The sequence below is a fragment of the Genypterus blacodes genome, unplaced genomic scaffold, assembly GCF_046128005.1.
Source record: "Genypterus blacodes isolate CSIRO-AG114 ecotype Tasmania unplaced genomic scaffold, CSIRO-AGI_Gbla_v1 ptg000205l_1, whole genome shotgun sequence".
Taxonomy (NCBI): Eukaryota; Metazoa; Chordata; class Actinopteri; order Ophidiiformes; family Ophidiidae; genus Genypterus; species Genypterus blacodes.
The window spans coordinates 130,001-149,509 of record NW_027467004.1 but is presented as its reverse complement, the minus strand read 5'-3'; the positions used below and the strand labels follow the sequence as shown (position 1 = coordinate 149,509).

The following is a 19,509-nucleotide window of genomic DNA, read 5'->3' as shown; positions in this document are numbered from 1 at the left end:
AACAACGCCACCACAGCTGCTTTTTTTTTATCTCTGAGCTGCTTTAACTGTGATATTTCAGAAGGTCATGGCACGGCTGTAGGGACGAGAGGAAGCTGCAGGTACAGAATAATGTTAGACGTGTGAAATACTTCATCTGGGACCCATCAACTATGGTTGACTGCTTTAATATCTTGTGTAAAGTGAAATGAAAGGAATTGAATCTGCTTCATGTCTCAGCTTTTTAGTTAAGAGACTCACCACACAGGAACCTCTTGCCGCACAGGATCGAGACTTTCGGGCAGAGAAAAGCTTATATTTGAACTAAATATTGGCGCGTGTGGATTTCAAATCTTGGTAAAACTCACGTCACTCCTTCTCAGTGTTGGAAAAGGTTGAAAGAAAATGAGTCACACTGGTCATCGTCATCATCATCTGGCTGCTTCATCAAACACACACAGACACACAAACGACTCATTTCTGTGTCGTAAGGCGAGACTGTTGCAAGAGGTAAATGAAGAGGTAAAGAAGATTGTGGGCTCAGTTTTAGCTTTGCTTTGTTAATTCTGTTTATATTGGAAGTTTATATTGGAATACAACCTCCTCCAAGCACCAGGGGGCTGATTACACCCTTCACCATTTGGGGGTCTGTTAATCTATGAACTTGTGACCAAACGTGGGGGGAGCATTATCTGGGTCTCAAGATTGAATCTAGTTTTCTAGGATCTTGATTCTTTTCCATAACCTATGAGTGACAATTGTATCAGATTGTTTCTACGTGCCATATGTGTGATTTCAGAGCGTTTGGTAAATGATCCCAGATGCATTCAGGAGGAGTCCAGGACCTATCTATGGAAGATGTAGATGTATATAGCTCAGGTACGCCCCGTCTGAACCAGTAAGCTAGCCTTAGTTTAAAATAAGAGCGTCTGCAAAATGAATGATCAACTAATCCTAAACAAAACTAAACAAGAGAATTCAAAATGTATAAATTCCTAGAACTAGGACTATAGACTTATCTACATCGGGATCAAATACTTGGAATCTAAATGATCACCATTATATTCATTCTTTAATGTTTGTCTTATAGAGTCAGATAAGCGAGGGTATTGAACTGTAATTGCCAGAACACTCCTGACACTATACACTGCATGTCACATTACATGCTGAGCTTGTGTCTCTATATCCTGAGAAACAAATGAATTCCAGTCACCCGGGTGGATAAGTTAGGACAGAGACCAACATGCTGTAGCACCAGGGCCTCACTTTATTATATTGATCATATACTGTATATATATATATATGAATATTTAGGAAAGGAAGATGTGCAGACAGACGGAGTTTAAGTTGTTTTCAATCCTGCTTCACTCACAATTCTAACACAGTTCAAAGGAATGACAGCACACACACACGCCTTAGAGCTGCAGCTCTTTGTTTGTTTTTTCTTCTTCTTCTTGCCGTTTGATCTACAAGTTTCACTCTTTCACAGCAGTTACACTAAATTCAACATTTGGATCTCCTTCTTTACGCTACCTACTCTTCACCCCTTCTCCTTCCTCTCCTCCTCAGTCAAGCAGACAGGTGGTTGCGATGGCCTTCATCACGGCGTACGGGTCACAGTTTGCTGCGGGCCGGCGGTCCTCGAAGTAGCCCTTCTTATCCTGGCCCACCTGCCGAGGGATGCGGATGCTGGCGGCCCGGTTGGCCACTCCGGCAGAGAAGTCGTTGATGTTGGCGGTCTCGTGTTGACCCGTCAGGCGCCTGAGGTTGTCCTGGCCTCCGCGCGGGTCGTACTCGCGGATGTGCTCGCCGTGTTTCTTGCTCAGTTTCTCAATGGCCTTCTCGATGTGCCTGCCAACAGGAAGCAGCGCTGATTAGTTATGCAGATTACTTTGTGAGCCGTCTACATCTTCATCGGTTAGTACATCAGGGAAAATTCTTGAGCAGGCTCATGAGCAGCAGGCTGGTAGCGCTAAACAATGACAGCTGGTGGCCAGGTGGAGAATAGCAGCCTGGCTGAGCAGCTCACAGATCAACAGGTGCATTCCCGCCAGCTGCATTTGATGACAAACACTGTGTCTGCATCTTGAATCGATTTGGACAGATGTTGTACCTGCAGCATCAACAACCAGCTCGTCACAGCTTTTAGGAGGCCTCACTGTACTCACTCCAGTCCTCCGTCCTCCCTCATGCTCTTGGTGCTGACATTTGTATGGCAACCGGCTCCGTTCCAGTTTCCGGTCATTGGTTTGGGATCCAGGGAGGCCACGATCCCGAGATCTTCACACACGCGATGCAGTAGGTAGCGTGCGATCCAGAGGTGGTCGCCCATCTGGATGCCTTCGCAGGGACCCACCTGGAACTCCCACTGCAGTGAGAGGAGGTAGAGAAGATGGAGGGGGTGCAAAATGAGAAGTTAGACGTGTGAAGCCTCACAGGCTAGACGTGTCAAATGTTTTCTGAAAGTCGTCAAAGTTCAGCTGAAGAACGGATTAGTTTCCATGAAAATAGCGTGAATAAGGTTTGCTTTTCTCATCCCGCCACATTAAGAGCAGAAGCCAACATGGACCCACCTGGAGCTCCCACTGCTTTGAGGGGAGGTAGAAAAGAGGGAAATAAAGAGACATTAGAGGAGAAGCATGAAAAGTGGACACACAGCAAGGACCCAGAGTGAAGACGTTTGTGGAGCGACATGTGGATTCTGAGGGCTTTGTTGCCACAGGGACACTTGCCTGCGACGGCATGACCTCAGCGTTGGTGCCGTAGATCTTGACCCCGGCGTAGAGACACGCCTTGTAGTGGCACTCCACCACGTCACGGCCGTAAGCACAGTCTGCCCCCACGCCGCAGTAGTACTGACCTGTGCCAGGGAGGAAACCACACAGCTGACAGAACTGAAAGTGCCACAGGGATGCGGGACGTAGGGGGCGCTGTTCCCTGCATGACCAGGGAACAACGCCCGCCAGTACATTATATTGAGTCCCCTGATGTCTCCTGACCTCTCTCTCTCTCCCTCTCTCTCTCTCTCCCTCCTCCCTCCCCCTCTATCTGACAGCAGGAGGCACATCAACAGTAACGACTCACAAAGTGATAGTCAGTTTTGTTTTGGGCAATAAAATGACACACAGAGGCTTAAATATGCACAACATTACTCAGATATTAATCCTTGAAGTATATAAACTAGTACTAGTGATTTATTACTACTCCTAATACTCAGTCCTGCTGATATTAGTGTTAATAGGGGAGGGAACCGGAGGGTTGCCGGTTCGAGTCCCTGCCGAGGTGCCCCTGAGCAAGGCACCGAACCCTCAATTGCTCCCCCCTCTGCGTAGGGTGGTAATGTAATGTAAGTCGCTTTGGATAAAAGCGTCTGCCAAATGCTCGTAATGTAATGTAATGTAATGTAATGTAATACTGACACCAGCAGTACTTCTACTGCTACTGTTGGTCCTACTACCAACTCTGCATGGGGTTGGACTGAGTTGCAGCCAAACTCTGGAGGTTCTACATGTGTTTGAGGGAACTGAACGAGGCGCCCCCTCACCCTGAGGGTTGGGGTATCCGTGTGTGGGCCAACCAAAGGGATGTCCGTCCGTCCCAAACAGAGTGTACTCCTGCTCCATGCCAAACCACAGCACGTGCTCCTTCACCTGCTCCATCACTTGATTACAGCTGGCTCGGAGGTTATGCTCTGAAATATGAAACAAAGACAACCAGTAGAACCAGTTTGCAGGACCGAACCAGAGATTCAAGTCCATTGAACAGGTGTGTGTATTAATTAGCAGTAATTACCTGCAGGAATGCGGTTGTATTTGAGAACCTCACAGATGACCAGCTTGTTGGGGTCACGCATGAATGGATCCCTGAACATGCGTGCGGGGATGAGGAACATGTCACTGTTGGATCCCTCAGCCTGGGAAGTGCTGGAGCCATCAAAGTTCCACTCAGGAATATCTGACGAGACATTTCACACAAAACAAACTCAAAACAAAGAACTTCCTGTAACAACATGTCGACCTGCCCTGTGTTTATCATATCTGGGGGAATATTCAAATACTTTTACTTTCATTTTACGAGACAAACTTAGTTACATGGGACATTACAACACAAATGTCTGAAACTGAAAGGCAGAGTCCCGGAACAGGAACAAATATTGGTCCCGCTGAAGCCGAAGCTGTAACAGGATGTTTCCCGGGTTACTGTTTGTGCAGTACAGGTGTGTCCTCACAGTACTGCCAGAGCAGCCCGGAACTTCAGACGCCCCAACAGGGCCGCAGATAAGATGTTACTGAACCTGCAGATCAGTTTAACCTGACGCCAATTCTGTAAAATGTTTCATTAATTTCAATGTTTCTGTCATTTATTTGTTCTAGGGGTAAAATGAATGATCTAATCTTATTTTTAAATGATCTTTCTGTTTATTTGTGGCATAGAAATATAAATGTAAGTTAATAAATGTAATAAATATATTTCTATTTTATTTGAATTGATGATAACTTGTTTTGTGCTCTACACAGTGAAAGTTACACAGGATGAATTTTCAAAAACAAACAATTAAAAACTCCTAGAATAACTTTAAGTAATTAAATATTAGCAGCAATTGAGGCAAATCAAACTGGACTCAAACACAAACAAAGAGGTTCTGAAGCTCAGCGTGGATTCACCTTCTATGGTTTGTGGTTCTTTGTCCAGCGTTCGTGTCTTGGCGCGGACGTTCTGCCCGGTGCCGTCCACCCACACGTAGGTGACCAGACATGTGTCCCCCTGTGGCAGGCTCAAGTACTGCTGAAGCACCGTCTTGTTGAAGCGAGAGCTGAGCGAGATGGAGTCCATGTTCACCTTAAACAAACCAGGGTCGTCAAGACGATACATTCACAATCATGAGACGTAGACTTCATTAGAGATTTTAATACAACACAAGCAGATCCAGCGCCGCCAGTCTGGAGAGAACAACAAGAGAAAAGAGCCAGGAAGGTAAAGTTCTAGTCCAACATTGGGACAAAGGTGTCAAGAGGCTGAGCCTGGAGGAGGTATAGATAGAGAGGTTTGTTTTCCTTTTTAAATAGGTGGACATTAGATATGAAGTTTGCTCTTTAATGGTTTGGTAAAGACAGCGAGGGACTCAGCGGATGCAGATGGAGTTTGGTGACTCCTTCCACCCCCTCAGGACCACAAAGCATCCGTGTCTGGACAGAGATGCAGGTCCTGGTTGTGTAGGAGGGTAAACCCTATCTGTAAGCGATGGTGTGACGTGTGCCCAAAACCTGAGCAGCTGCCACATTCTTGATGCCAACGCTAACTCACTCCTCTCGTTCTTCATGGGTGTGTGTTGCAGAGGTGTGTTGGCAAGGAAACTCCAGTTACACATATTGACATTAGTGCAGAACCTACAGGCACATTGGACCAAAGACATCAACGCCCTGACACCAGAATATGTGTCTTTGTCTTTCAGCATGTTGACGTTCTGACCTTCAGCCTCAAACAACCACATTTTCAGGTCACGACATAGCTTGTTGCTGGTTCACACTTCACTCTATACTCACACTGAGCACTGAACTAAAACGCCACTCATAACATTTATCTATTAACTCTATCGTGATGTTTTAAAGATTCTTTAAAAGATTTTCAGAAACCTCTTGTGACAAAAGACAGACAGAGAGAGAGAGAGAGAGAGAGAGAGAGAGAGAAAGAGAGAGAGACACACACACACACACACACACAGGGAGAGAAAGAGAGACAGAGACAGAGAGACAGACAAAGAGACAGACAGACAGGCAGAGAAAGAGGGAGAATAAGACCAAAACAAAGAGATTTCTGATCAATACAAAATTCCATCAATGAGTCAAAACAATTGGCGGCAGAAAAAACAAATGCAAACCAAAAGTCAAAGTTGGAGCCTCTCAGACTCTCACTTCTGACTCGATAGGTGTAAGTTAGTAAGTTAGTAATCAGAGCACTCGGACTTACTGCGAGTCAGTCGCGTCCTCTGTCAGTCCGCCGGGAGACATGCAGCATCTGAGCACACCTGAGCCGGATGAGCAGCGCGCGCGCCTGCGGCTATTTAAGCGCAGAAAGAAACCGGTCTGCTGACGTCACCGCGTCACCTGGACGCCACGAGAACGCTGACAGGACGAGACGTGTGTGTGTGTTTGTGTGTGTGTGTGTGTGTGTGTGTGTGTGTGTGTGTGTGTGTGTGTGTGTGTGTGTGTGTGTGTGTGTGTGTGCGCGCATTCTCTTTCCGTTGCATACGTCGTTGTGAGTGAACTTGCAGGAATCTTGCCGGGTGAAGTCTTCAGCCAAACCCAGTGAGATGCTGCAAACTGACTGACTGACTGACTGAAGTGTTGGCAGCGCAGAAAATCAACACCTGGAGGAAGTAACATGTGGATTACAGTAAAAGGTTTAGACAGGAAGTGGTGAATGCGTTGTTTAGATAAAAGGGATTTATGGGAAATGTGCATTAGGCAAATATTGCAAAAAAAACCTTTACATTTGTTTGTTTCTTTGTTTGTTTGTGGTGAGTTGATAAAGATGTATTTCGCAAAACATTAACGGAAATAGATTTTTCAAATTCCGGATTGAGGGAAACTTCGGCTTCGCAAGAAACTCACACGAGGTTTGATGACGTCGCGATCCGTCGTGATTAAAATGGCTGATGCTTCACATCACATCAACACTTGCTTGCTTGCTTGCTTCCTTCTTTCCTTCCTTCCTTCCCTAATTATTTTCCACTCCTCCTCTCCCTCCGTCCTTGCTGATGGCTCTGAATTCTGTGGGCCCATCAGAAGTGGTAATGAACACACACTGTCGCCGGGCTTCCTGTTTGCTGAGCTCAGTGTACCGTTGCAGCTCAGTGCGCACGCTAAAGCTCCTGACAATCGCTTTCCATTCAGATCGATGTCCTCAGCAAGGACGCGAAACATAACAACTCCTACACACGCAAGACGTGTTTGACTGTAACTGTGTGTGTGTGTGTGTATGTGCGTGTCTATGTGTGTGTGTGTGTGTGTGTGTGGGTGTGGGTGTGTGGGTGTGGGTGTGGGTGTGTGTCAAAACATCAACAACTCAACAACAGGATCATCCAAGTGATCAACATCAAGTGTTGTTTAAGACCCATAGATGACATAATCACACGCACATATAAAAGAATTAGGGAGGGACCTAATTACCTGAATTCCTCGGCCTCCTTCTGGGTGTGTGCTTTGATTGTGGATGATGATGATGATGACGATGTACATATCATATTTATGATCTGACTGTCTGAAACTGGGCCTGCAGCATTCTTGCTCTTCAACACTTACTCAGAGGCATAACACACACACATACCTGCACACACCTGCACACACGCCCACACACACGCACACACACACTCACACACACACACACACACACAAACACACACACACACACACACACATGCTCAGAAGCCTGTGTTGTGTGTGATATGATGTTTGGCTTCAGGAAGTGTAAAGCAGAAACAGAGAGATGTTTTGCCTCCAGGTCTTTAATCTGAGCTGAAGGTCTGAAGGAACAACATGGCTGAAGAAACGCTCAGGCTCAGTTTGCTCAGGGAGGAGTTCAGCCTCAGTCCTGCGTTTGTTTCCTTCCCTGCCAGTTTCACATGACGTCATGGCAACTGTTGCTGGCCCACACGCCTGTGTGTGTGTGTGTGTGTGTGTGTGTGTGTGTGTGTGTCCTAATTCCTCTCTTTAAGCTTTTCTCACAATGCGTCCGCTCTTCCTCAGGTCTCTCCATCCTCTTCCTCTGCCCACACTGTTGCTCACCTTCCAGGCTCCCTGACACGCCCGCACACTGAGGAAGAGGAAGATGAAGAAGAATGATTATTATGGTTATATTACTGTGGTTCAAGTCTGTTTGTCTGTCTGTCTGTCTGTCTGTCTGTCTGTCTGTCCCTCTCCCCCCCCTCTCTCTCTCTCTCTGTCTCTCCCTCTCTTCCCTCTCTCTCCCTCCCCCTCTCTCTCTCTCCCTCTCTCTCTCTCTGTCTCCCTCTCTCTTTCCCCCTCCCTCTCTTTCCCCCCCTCTCCCTCTCAGTCCCCCCCCCCTCTATCTCCCCATCTCTCCCTCCCTCCCTCTCTCTCTCCCTCCCTCCCCCCTTCCTCACCCAGGACGCAGCAGGGGTCCCTCGGCTCCTCTGCGGGGTTTGGCGCACTGTTTGCGGTATTGCATCCAGCCGCAGACCAGCTCGTGCGCGATCATGACGTACAGCAGGAAGATGAGCACGGCGGGATCCATCGGGACGCGCGCGCACAGCACGTGCCGCGCTGTGCACCAGCTGTATGAATGGAGGGAGCAGCGCGCGGCGGACGGCGTCGTGCAGGATGAATGGAAATGATGATGATGTTGATGATGATGATGATGATGATGATGATGATGATGATGATGCACGCGCTCCTCGCGGCGGCCATCCATTCACGCACGGAGGGGACACCGGAGGATGTTGCCGTAGAAACGGGATCGTTGCTAGGGGCGGGATGTCGTCATCGCCTGTTTCTAAAGATTAACGAGCACTGGAGCCAATCAGAGCCCCGTGACGTCACACGAACTCTGCTGCTTTCGTGTTGAATTTGAAGCGCTGTTACATGGCATCCCTCTCATGTAACTTGTAGTACTCTGCTGCCTTGCGGTATCTAAAGGAAACTACATACTCTTGGCAACGGCAAAAACATCGAACAAATCTAAGAAATAAAAAGATGAAAATGAGCTGTTTTGTAAAATAAAGACGTTCCAAATTCAGTCGATAATTCTTATCATTCGTTTTCAACTAAATATCCAGGCTATAGAGCATGTAGACTCTACACTATGGAGAAGAGGGGGTCTCCGTTTCTAACTGAGATACTTCAGTACACTTTTCTTTGAAGGACAACTACAAACACAAAACAACAACACGGGATAACTGCAGACACACACTCACACACATATTCACACTATGGTTAGAGTAAACAGAGAGGATGAGTGAGACCCCTGAACAGGAAATTGGAGTGTAGTTACTTCAGTTTTAAAATTATATAAACATTATATATATCATAAATATCACACATTGATTATATATGAACAAACAGTAATATATTAAATATATATAGTGTATATACAGATGTCAGCTGTATGGTTTTGTAAGTTATAAGTGTTTCTTGTGTGATGATTATTTTGCCGTTGCATACTTAAAAGTTCTGTCCCTCTCTCTTCCACATAGAGGGCTACTTACATAAGTCGTGTTTACAAATGAGTGAATACATTCATTGTTTGTATAAATTAGTTGATCTATGTTTAAAAACTGTCATTTCATTTGGTGAAGGGTTCAGAATGACTTGCCTCTGACACTGGAAAGCAGCTACCTGAATGGGGAGGAGCAGAGAGAGAAAGACACACCCACGCAGGACAAACCTGAGGGCCTGAAGTGGTCCTCCTTCTAAAACCTCTCTTCTAAGCACTGCTGCCCCCTGTGGTGTGGCCTAAACAGTGTCAGAACCTTTGTAGTTTTGTCTTTGGTGGAGAATAACGGCCCGTCAGACCGATCGGCCGACCCGTATTGATTTATATCGTCTTTATACTATTGTTGTTGTTGCTATGCCTCTCTGTGTGTCTCTCTCCTTTCTCTGTCTTTCACTTTCTTTCTTTCTCTCCTCTCTCTTTCTCTCTAAAGCTTTTAAATCATTTAGTTAGTATTGTTATGTTTTGTCTTTTTAATATTTGAACAGGTTAGTTTTACAGACATGCAAGGCTTGCAGTTTTGAAAGCAATTTATTTGGAAAGGCGCATTCTTCCATCATCATCATGCAACCTCCAAAATGGAGGTGTGATGCTTATTCTGCCGTTGCATACTTAAAAGTTCTGACCAACAATGATCCCTATCTTTTCCACATAGAGGGCTACTTTTAAGAAACAATCATTGTTTGCGTAAATTAGTTGATGTTTGTTTAAAAACTATCATTTCATTTGGTGAAGGGTGCAGAATGACTTGGTTTGGACTTGAAGCTTGGAAAAACAATGACTTTGTCCGACCCCTGGAGTAGTTCTCTGCAGTCACCACCAGAGAGGAGCAGTGTACTACAAGTATACACAGTATAGATATGTACGTATGTACTGCGTAAATTAACAGAGAGGGAGTATGCATCCCGTTTCCACAACCACATACACACCCTATACTTTGACTTATAACTACAAAGGTGTTAAATGGAGAACATACCTCCATTAATCCAGGATAAAATCTTTTGAGCATATTCATGGCATATTCATAAATTATCCCAGATCTCTTTGGTAAACTCAGGATTACTGTATCACTTCCTGATTATATATGAACAAACAGCAATATATTAAATATATGGTGTATGGTTTTGTAAATTATAAGCATTCTTTCTGTCTTGACAACTGCTCATCATAATAGTTTGTGTTTTGTGAGGACATGCAGATGTACAGTGTGAACCTCCACCATCAAAAAGAACAGAGAACATGTTTGTTAACGCTGAAGCTTTATTGCTTGTCAGTGTCATGTCGACACTGAATTAAAATGTGAACATCGTGACGTTTACATCTTCTTGGAACACACAAAGGGTCTTCTAATATTGCATGGTATATCACTCCATCGTCCCCACCCTGGAACACAGAACACATCACATTGATGAATGTTAGAATCACATTTTAAATGAATGTTGAGTTGTAAATGAGTTTGACTGAGTTTGATTTTAATCTGTTGGCTAAAAACTATAAAACATCTATGACTAGAGAGGATGTCAAGGTTTATCTCGTGAAGATCTGAACATTTATAATTGTACTCTTCTTTCATGTTTTCTGTTGACTTACTCCTAAAATTTATTTGCACACAGTTCTGTGAGCCCCCTCTGTTGTCTGGCTGGCCTCTGGCCCAACGGCTGTAATACATCCTTCTTCCATCTTCTGCCACCCATTTTTTCTTGTTAGAAGTCTTCAGACACATTGGTACAGTCATTAAATCCACATGGAGCATTTGTTTTTATTTCCTTTCATTTGTCTTTTAGCAACATGATGTTTACAAATATTTCAACATTTTGTATTCAGATGAATCTATTTTCCCTTAAACTCCCCCCCCCCCCCCTACATTTCTAATACATCCACTGTTGTATTCTGATCAGTTTGAGGAAGTTGATACTCACATCCCTTTTTACCCCAATCCAGTAGTAGCGCCTGTACTTGGAAGCCCTCACCGTCAAGCACAACACATTATTATTACCTCTGGTGTTGTGAATTGATACCAGCTGACCACCTTTGCTCTTACAGTAGCGCTGAAATCGACAGTAATAAACAAGAATTACTCTTCATCCCCATGGCTGTCTGAACACGATGAGGTAATATTCAGAGTCTATTTCTGGTATGAGTGTGTGTTTCTCTTACCGATGCACGGTCATAGGTTTCGGGCCTTCTGACCAACATCATACAGTGTCCGGAATCCAAGCGGTACCATCCACCCTCCCTACATTTCCTTGCAGGATAAAGTTTATTGCAGGCACAAAGATACAGAGATCCTGTGATGTAGAAGAAGTTTGTCAGTTTTGGGTTCCTGCTTTCATTCTGGTATAATTGTGACTGTATCTTTCTTTCCTGTCTTACGTTTAAATCTTGAATCCCGTCCTTCTGCGTACTGCAGCACCAGCAGAATAAGAATGCCAGTCAACACAGCGAAACGCATGGCTCAGGGTTCACTGACTCTCACAGGAAGACACAACTGGAAACATCACACAGTTCATCGCTGTTAGCAACAACAGACAAACTCCATCTATCCATCAATCCACCATTTCGTTTCCCTAGTTTTGGTGTTTACCTCACAAAAACTATATTCTTCTTTACTTCAAAGTTATTAGAGTTCAGATGCCTGCTTGATGATGTCAAATACATTGTCACTGTTCAATAATTGACTTTTATGTATCTGACCGATAATGAAGCGATTGAAGCCTCTCCACAGATGTAAAAGACATTGACACTTGGCAGCAAAAACATCTTCATTTGTCTTAAGCAACACTTTGAATAAAAGCCTGATTTCTCTTAAATATCTAAAGAGGGCTTACCACTGTCGATCGCTTGCTTCTTTCCCCGTCTGTGTCTCAGATGATTCTCTGTCACACCTTTATACTGTTCCCTTGAGAGCTTTTGAACACTTGAATGACAACGTGACACCTAACCGAAGGACTGAATGCAAACAGACTTGAGGCATTGAGGCACCCCCTCAATTTTCACACAACATTTTGAATATTGTTAACACTTCTCTGCATTCAGGAGACTTCCATTCTTCCCTCCAACACTTTATTACTACACCATTAGTGAAAAAGAACAACTTTGATCCGTCTGTGTTAAGGAACTACAGACCAATGTCCAATACCCCTTTACTACGTCAAATACTTGAAAAGGTTGTTCCCAAGCAGCTGCACAGTTACTTACAGTATCACCACACAGTCTGTATGATGTTTATTAATCTGGCTTTAGCACTCAACGCATTCAATGCTACAAACAAACCATAGATTATAGTATAAATGGACCTGAGCCCAGCCTTTGACACCGTCCACCACAACATTCTGCTCAAGAGAATTCAGTCGGCCTATCTAGAATAGAATAGAATAGAATAGAATAGAATAGAATAGAATAGAATGGAATGCGCTTTATTGTCATTATACAGCGTACAACGAGATTGGAGCACTTCTCTTCAGTGCACACTGATAGAATACTTGAATAATTAAAGTTTAAAAAGTGAACTGGAGTGCAACGTTCTTATTTACAGTAATATATACAAGATATATAGATATAAATATACATACATATATAGATATATATATATATATACACACATGGGATACCACAACATCTAGCTGTGTCATGAACTGCCTGTCTTCTTATTTCACAGGTAGAACATTCTCTGTGTCTCTTGACAATCTCACCTCAAAGGTGTTGAATAATTAGAAGACATCAGCACATGTTGTGGACCATGCAGGTTCTCATTTGCTCCACTCAGCCCTCTGGGATGGATTAGATTAGGTCAATATACAGAAAGATGTTTTTGAAGTGGTGAGACCCATTTCACTATTTGCAGAAGAAGAATTTGAATAGTGGCCTGCAAAGTTAAACAAGTCCTCAGGGGATCCAACTTGCTGTGTGGACAGAGATGTTGACAGAGGATCATCTGACCCACACCCGGGGCAGCAGGGGTCCCGCGGCTCCTCTGTGGGGTTTGGCGCACTGTTTGTGGTAATGCATCCAGCCGCACACCAGGTTGTGCGCCTTCATGATGCACAGCAGGAAGATGAGCCATCGGGGTCCGCGTGCTGTGTGGTGCTCCAGCTGTGTGAAAGGAGGGAGCGGCGGGCGGCGACTACAGCAATGAACGCTCTCCTCGCGGCGGCCATCCATTCACGCACGGAGGGGACACCGGAGGATGTTCCGTAGAGACGGGATCTGTGGATCCGAGGGCAGCTGCTCAGTTCCTTTCATGTTTCAATATGAATATTGAGACTTGAATTAAAAATATAAACCTATGACGCTGCTCTTTCTCTCACACTTCCTCTCTCTCCAAATAGAACATTCTACCTTGATACTTGAGACAAATGTACAGAGTCCAGGTTGAATAATTAAGGTTCAAGTTTAATTCATTCAACATTAGAGATCAATCATTTCTCCCTTCAAATCAAATGCAACAAACACATTCAGCTTCATGACACAAACTGTAAACATCCTGTGGGAACTTTCTATACCAGTCACTCAGTACATTAACTCAAGTGCCGTGCTTAGGTGCCACGTTGAGCTTCTGTCTCTGGTCCTTCCAAAACATGGACTGGGACCAAACTAACCGAAACAAAGGTGAGGATTTGCTGCTGTGTTGTATCAAAGTAAAAGAGAAAGAACTTGAACTTTGAGAACTCTTGCCAGATGAATGATTTGTGGTGAAAAGAAGCATTTTTAGATTTGTGATGTCATTTTAGGGTTTGGTTGCTCAGCATTATGAAGTCAGATTAAAATGCTTAAAGTCTGTCTTTGACTCTATGCATTCAGACTTTGGCTAAATGAAGACTATAAACAAGGAACACAGAACTGTATATAGTATACATGAACTCATTTACAGTACAATTTCAAGTTCTCTTGATCGATTGAATAAGAATATTTTCCATGTTGGAGACTTTGGTAATTTCCTTCACTGTGTTTTCTTTCTTCAACAGCAGAAAAAAAAAAGCCAAAAACTGGATACAAGGTGTTTACCTCACAAAAACTATATTCTTCTTTACTTCAAAGTTATTAGAGTTCAGATGCCTGCTTGATGATGGAGCTTTCTATTGAGCCTGTGGGGGCCCAGGGGCTCTTTGTCCAGTGGCTGAATGGAAATGCTTGACAGCCATCATAGAAAATGTATAAGAAAAGATAGAAATCAAACTACAAAGTAAAATTGTTTAGGTGTTGTGACTCTATACATTTATATAGATTATTTTAGAGCACCTCAAAGGTGTTGAATAATTAGAAGACATCAGCACACGTTGTGGACCATGCAGGTTCTCCTTTGCTCCACTCAGCCCTCTGGGATGGATTAGATTAGGTCAATAATATACAGAAAGATGTTTTTGAAGTGGTGAGACCCATTTCACTATTTGCAGAAGAAGAATTTGAATAATGGCCTGCAAAGTTAAACAAGTCCTCAGGGGATCCAAGATAGCCAGCCGTTAGCACCAGACTCACTTCCTCCTAAACAAGACAGCCACCATTTAGCAGTGTTGTACTTTGGGCAGTTAACCCGGCAGTTAACCCCCTGGACATAGTGTTCGGAATTCTTTAAGGCGCTTTTCCGCCGGCTCAGTGCAAAGTGTGTTAGCCACCGCAGAGGATCCTGGAGCCTGACAAGCAGGGCTGAGACACCTCATCTGATTAGGCCTTCACTTTACATCCATGCTTTGTTATTATTTGTGTGTGTGTGTGTGTGTGTGTGTGTGTGTGTCTGACATGCAAGGACGGCACAAGCAGTTCTGCTGCTGTGATGTCGCCTCCACTTCTTAAAGCCACCCATAGCTGGCAGCGCCGCCACGCCTCCCTCCTCACGCCTCCTCCGTCCCTCTCACTTCAGAGGAGCCCTGATCAAACACAAACAAAATGAGAACTCATCTATTAATGCACCATAGAACATGACGAGTCACTGATTCAGAGTAAAAACATGGACACAATAAAATCTGGCAAACTGATATCTGACAATTCCAAGAAGTCTTAAAGTTACTGAGTGACTTTTTGATGTGCTATGTGTTTTTCATTAATATTGTGAAGAGACACTAGTGCACTCAGCTGCCCTGCACGCCTTTAAAGCGCACAGCAGCTGATCCTAGTTGCTTCAATAATTGCACAGAATTGTTGCGACTGTAATGTTTGTTTGTTTGTTTGGAGTCTCAGATACTCACAGAGGTCAGGATGTCGTTGAACCCAGCTGCCATGGGATGGTTTTGCATTTGTGTGACGTTTACGTGATCCCGCTGAGAGACGACGAACGGGGAAAGAATGAGTCACAGAGACGTTCTGCTTACAATCAAACTGAAACTAAACGAGCCTCAGCCGGTTTGAGTGAGATTTGGATTGTGCAGAGACTCACTGTGAGATCAGAATCGTACACTTCGTTATTGAAACCGTCAGCGCCTGATGAAGAGGACGAGCCTCTGGCTCGTTCCTGCTTCCTCAGGTAGCAGACCAGCAGGGCGATGAACGTCCCTATCACCAGAAGAACCACGATGACCGACGCTGCGATCCCTCCTGCGTCGTCTGGCTTTGGTTTGGCTACATGGGAGACGAAGAACGTTTACAAACACCTTCCTGTAGCTTTCCAGCTGTTCCTTGTGTATCTTTGATTGCCTTAGTGTAGCTTTTGTTGATTATGACTGAGTGAAGGCTGCTGGAACACAGTGACTGATGTCTGATTACATGTTGCCTAGCAACAGCCAGCCATCTTTCACAGCCCCAAACATGTCTGTGTTGGTTTCATTAATTAGAGCAGCTTAATAAAGTCATTGTTCAATGATTTGCATGGATTTCACATTTTAGTTCATTTTCAGGTCTCCATGACATTGTTGCGGTGATGTCGTCTGGTGTGGGAGCCGTTAGGACAGATTACCTTGGTGCTGCATTCAAGGACCCTAATACCTCTGAGATTTGAGTTTGGGCCAAAGAATCAGTCATTGATGCACATGATGAAAATATTACTAAGAATCAAAAAGGTTACGGTTACGTCGCCGATTCTGAACAGTCAGATTGTCCTTGAATGCACCAACAGTGTGAGTTTACAGCTTTAAAGGTGAACATGAAGGGTCCATGTGTCACCAGAGGAAGGTCCCCTTTCATATGCTGGATCAGAACCTTTGCCTTCTTACTCTGCAAATCGGTGAGTTTTCCATTACAGTCAATGCCGACGGTGTACTGGAGGTCATCCAGAGCCAGAGATCCCCACGTTCCTTTGATGCCTTCAAACACAATCTGATGACACGCAAAACAAAGTCAGAAATACAAACAGCAGTGAGAAGATCCTGTAAATGAACACACACACGATGTCAAACTGATCCAACGCATGAAACACTGCAGCATGAGCACAGTGTGTGTGTGTGTGTGTGTGTGTGTGTGTGTGTGTGTGTGTGTGTGTGTGTGTGTGTGTGTGTGTGTGTGTGTGTGTGAGACCTGGTACTCCTCAGTGGACCTGATGTTGACGTTGAAGCGTTTCCACGTCGCTGATACTTCACCGACCTGCAGCAGCTCATGGACATGACCTTTAGATGACCTCCAAACCTTCAGCTCGCTGTCAGCTGCAGGCAGGTCAACAACACGTTGGTCAAACGCAGGAAAGGGATAGAACCACTTCCTGTTCCCACAACTGCTGCTTCCTTTCCTCCCATCCTTCTCCCCATTTGTTTCTCCCCGTCCTTCCCTTTTCCTCATTTCTTTCCTCCCCTCAACTCTTTCTTTCCTTCCTTCCTTCCTTGAGTGAAGTAAAGGATAAGTAAAGCTTTAAGTAGTAACCTAATTATTTTACCTGAAACTGGCTTATGAGCCCAGAATGTCAGGCAGGTGCCCTTGGTCGGGGGCAGGTGAGGGCTCAGCAACCGGGCGTTTTCATTGGCTGGCGTGCGGCTGCTGCTTGGAAAGAACAGGAAGTGACCTGTGAAAGCGATACGCAAAGGATGAAAGGTCAGAAGGTCCATGAAGGTTGGAAACATCCACCTCCTGCTCCTCCTCCTCCTCTTCCTCCTCCTCCTCCTCACCTTGCTCTGAGCCCAGGGTGTGGTCCTGACCCGGGATGGTATAATGCGTCTCTGCGTCCGGACTCGTCACTTCCCAGTCCAGTTTGTCCACCTCCAGGTTTTGCGTGTTGCTCCAGCTGCACATTCCACTCTCCAGGCTGCATTTAGATCCTGACAGATCCAACACACACACACACACACACACACACACACACACACACACACACACACACACACACACACACACACACACACACACACACACACACACACACACACTTTGACATGAGGAGCAGGAAGTCACTTAACTACATGTTTGTTTCTTTCCTCAGTGCCTTCTTTGCTTCCTGCTCTCCTCCCGTTTCCTCCTGTTACACACCTTGGCCTTCACAGGAAGCAGGTAGCAGGACGATGTCATCCACAGCCACGTGTGTGTTTGTGCCTCCTGCTCCGACCACCTCAAACTCTAACTGCCAATCAAAAGCACATATACGTATGGACTCCTTTAGACCATTGTTTACTCCAGAATGGAACTGAATATGAATGCAACGTCTCTACAGAAACACTTGGCAAGTGGCTGTAGGTGGAAGCTTGGACTCTAAAGGGTTAAACACAATCAATAACAATAGAAGTTTGATTTGTACATCCGCCAGTCAATCATAATTATCCACTGAAAAATCTAACTATAAAATCTCTGTACCTGCCAGTCGCCAAGGTTACTGGGGATGTTACCATTGCCATGATGCCAGACGTCTCCCTGGCTCAGATTATCAGAGAAGATCATCACTCTGTCTCCTTTCAGCGGCTTCACGTACACCGTCAGAGAGCCTGCAGTCGACACAGAGAGTGATGTGTGTGATGAGTGATGAGTGTGTGTGTGTGTGTGTGTGTGTGTGTGTGTGTGTGTGTGTGTGTGTGTGTGTGTGCGTGTGTGAGTGTGTTACCAGGGTTCTCTCCTCCTCCCATGTGATACCAGAAATGCGCACACTCAGTTTTATCTCTTTGGCCAACAGGGGAGGTGAGCGTTGTCACGGCGCCGGAGGGGAGAATGTTCACATCGGTGATCAACATCATGTAGTAACCTGGGCAACAACACAGCAGCGGCATAACGACGGTAAACAAACATCCCGTCCCACCTAAGGAGCTACATTTTATTCTGAGCTATAACGTATCTTGGTGTGTTGCATCGTTGACAACGAATTGAGATGCACATCAGGAAGTGTCTGACTCAGTTGCTGGGAGCCAACCCCACTGTAGTCCTTTGACTCTTTAACCTCCTCATGTCTCACCCAGCTCCGTTTCCAGCGTGTGGTCCGTCCGAGGGGCCTCGGCTCCGGCCACGCGTCCGCTGAGATGGAGCCAGCGAGTGCTGCCAGAGCTGGTGTATCCACAGCTCTGCTCTTCGAAGGAACACAGCCTGGGCACCGTGCAGGCCTTTGGCACCAAGGCCACATCGTCGATCGCCAGCTGCCCGTCGAAGCCCGAGCGGACGGCTTCAAACATCAGCTGTTAGTGTTTGGAAGGTTCATAGAGTGTTAATGAAGAAGCTGTGATGTTCTCGGCCATCGTCTGAGTGTTGGCGTCACGTTGTACCTGGAAAGGCGTGTGCTGCTGCGGGATGGTGCAGTGCGCTTCGTGCCACATGTTGCCGTGGGCTCCACTGCGAGTCAAGAGCACGCTCTCAAAGGCCAGGCCGGCTAACAGCTTCACATTCAGGACTCCTGGATCACAGCAGAACGGTGGAGGAGGCAAGCAGGAGAAGTTAGAGAATGTTTGCTTTGCTCTACGTTCAGTCGCACCCGGGTCCAGATCTCACCTGCATTCGGGCCGTAGAGTTTGTAAAAGAAGGACAGGCACTGATCGTTAGCATTTGGCGGCTGCAGGAAAGACAGCAGACGTCCGAACGCACCACGGAGGGAGGGACTCCACATGTCCACAACCAGGCTTCGACCTGGATATTTGAGGGGAGGTCAGAGAATAAGACTAAAGTGGACTGAAGTGTACATGTATGATGTTATGGCCACTCAGAAAGAAATGTTTGCCCTTGTCGAAGGTTCAAATTAGGAGTTTACCGATTCTTATGGTGTGGTCCATCCCGCTGACTACAGTCCAGTCAAAGTTGTCACTGTTATCCTGATACCAGTCGCACAACCCATCCTCAAAGTTACACGAGAGTCCTGTAAAGAGATGTGTAACGATGCAGACATGACAGAGGAACATGCGCTTGTGCAGTTAACACAGCCATGATGTCACCTGTTGGCGAAGATGGACGATCCTCAGCGTGACAGCTGACAAAGCG

The 19,509-nt window shown here is 45.4% G+C and overlaps 2 protein-coding genes and 1 long non-coding RNA gene across 3 annotated transcripts in view; all 3 read right to left on the bottom strand.

The window, feature by feature from the left end:
* Positions 1-1,301: 1,301 nt before the first annotated feature.
* Positions 1,302-6,109, bottom strand: LOC143015504 (glutamine synthetase-like). Its single transcript, XM_076169514.1, has 7 exons — positions 5,947-6,109; positions 4,644-4,818; positions 3,772-3,933; positions 3,524-3,670; positions 2,712-2,839; positions 2,148-2,347; positions 1,302-1,830 (listed from the first exon to the last, which is right to left on the bottom strand). The coding sequence occupies exons 2-7, from the start codon at positions 4,810-4,812 to the stop codon at positions 1,545-1,547; spliced, it is 1,092 nt and encodes a 363-aa protein (XP_076025629.1). The 5' UTR covers positions 4,813-4,818; positions 5,947-6,109; the 3' UTR covers positions 1,302-1,544.
* Positions 6,110-10,478: 4,369 nt separating this feature from the next.
* Positions 10,479-11,482, bottom strand: LOC143015513 (uncharacterized). The gene is made up of 4 exons (XR_012965437.1): positions 11,365-11,482; positions 11,127-11,255; positions 10,798-10,918; positions 10,479-10,590 (listed from the first exon to the last, which is right to left on the bottom strand). It is a non-coding gene; the product is annotated as an uncharacterized LOC143015513 (long non-coding RNA).
* Positions 11,483-14,687: 3,205 nt separating this feature from the next.
* The window catches only part of mamdc4 (MAM domain containing 4), an 11,628-nt gene continuing 6,806 nt past the window's right edge, over positions 14,688-19,509 (bottom strand). Inside the window, exons 15-29 of the mRNA XM_076169515.1 lie at positions 19,464-19,509; positions 19,283-19,387; positions 19,027-19,161; positions 18,804-18,931; positions 18,500-18,716; positions 18,155-18,292; positions 17,911-18,038; positions 17,590-17,680; positions 17,232-17,381; positions 17,003-17,128; positions 16,651-16,775; positions 16,342-16,452; positions 15,578-15,748; positions 15,390-15,461; positions 14,688-15,071 (exon numbers count right to left, since the gene is read on the bottom strand). The exon at positions 19,464-19,509 is cut by the window's right edge and continues 63 nt beyond it. Of these exons, the coding sequence (XP_076025630.1) occupies positions 15,036-15,071; positions 15,390-15,461; positions 15,578-15,748; positions 16,342-16,452; positions 16,651-16,775; positions 17,003-17,128; positions 17,232-17,381; positions 17,590-17,680; positions 17,911-18,038; positions 18,155-18,292; positions 18,500-18,716; positions 18,804-18,931; positions 19,027-19,161; positions 19,283-19,387; positions 19,464-19,509 (1,779 nt within the window). The 3' untranslated portion in view covers positions 14,688-15,035. The remainder of the gene's footprint in view (positions 15,072-15,389; positions 15,462-15,577; positions 15,749-16,341; positions 16,453-16,650; positions 16,776-17,002; positions 17,129-17,231; positions 17,382-17,589; positions 17,681-17,910; positions 18,039-18,154; positions 18,293-18,499; positions 18,717-18,803; positions 18,932-19,026; positions 19,162-19,282; positions 19,388-19,463) is intronic.

Excerpts from the sequence above, each read along its gene's own strand:
- LOC143015504 (XM_076169514.1), bottom strand. The coding sequence starts at position 4,812 with ATGGACTCCATCTCGCTCAGCTCTCGCTTCAACAAGACGGTGCTTCAG. Across the intron at positions 3,934-4,643 it reads AGAACCACAAACCATAGAAG|ATATTCCTGAGTGGAACTTT; the intron begins GTGAATCCACGC and ends ATGTCTCGTCAG. Across the intron at positions 2,348-2,711 it reads CTGAGGTCATGCCGTCGCAG|TGGGAGTTCCAGGTGGGTCC; the intron begins GCAAGTGTCCCT and ends CTCTCACTGCAG.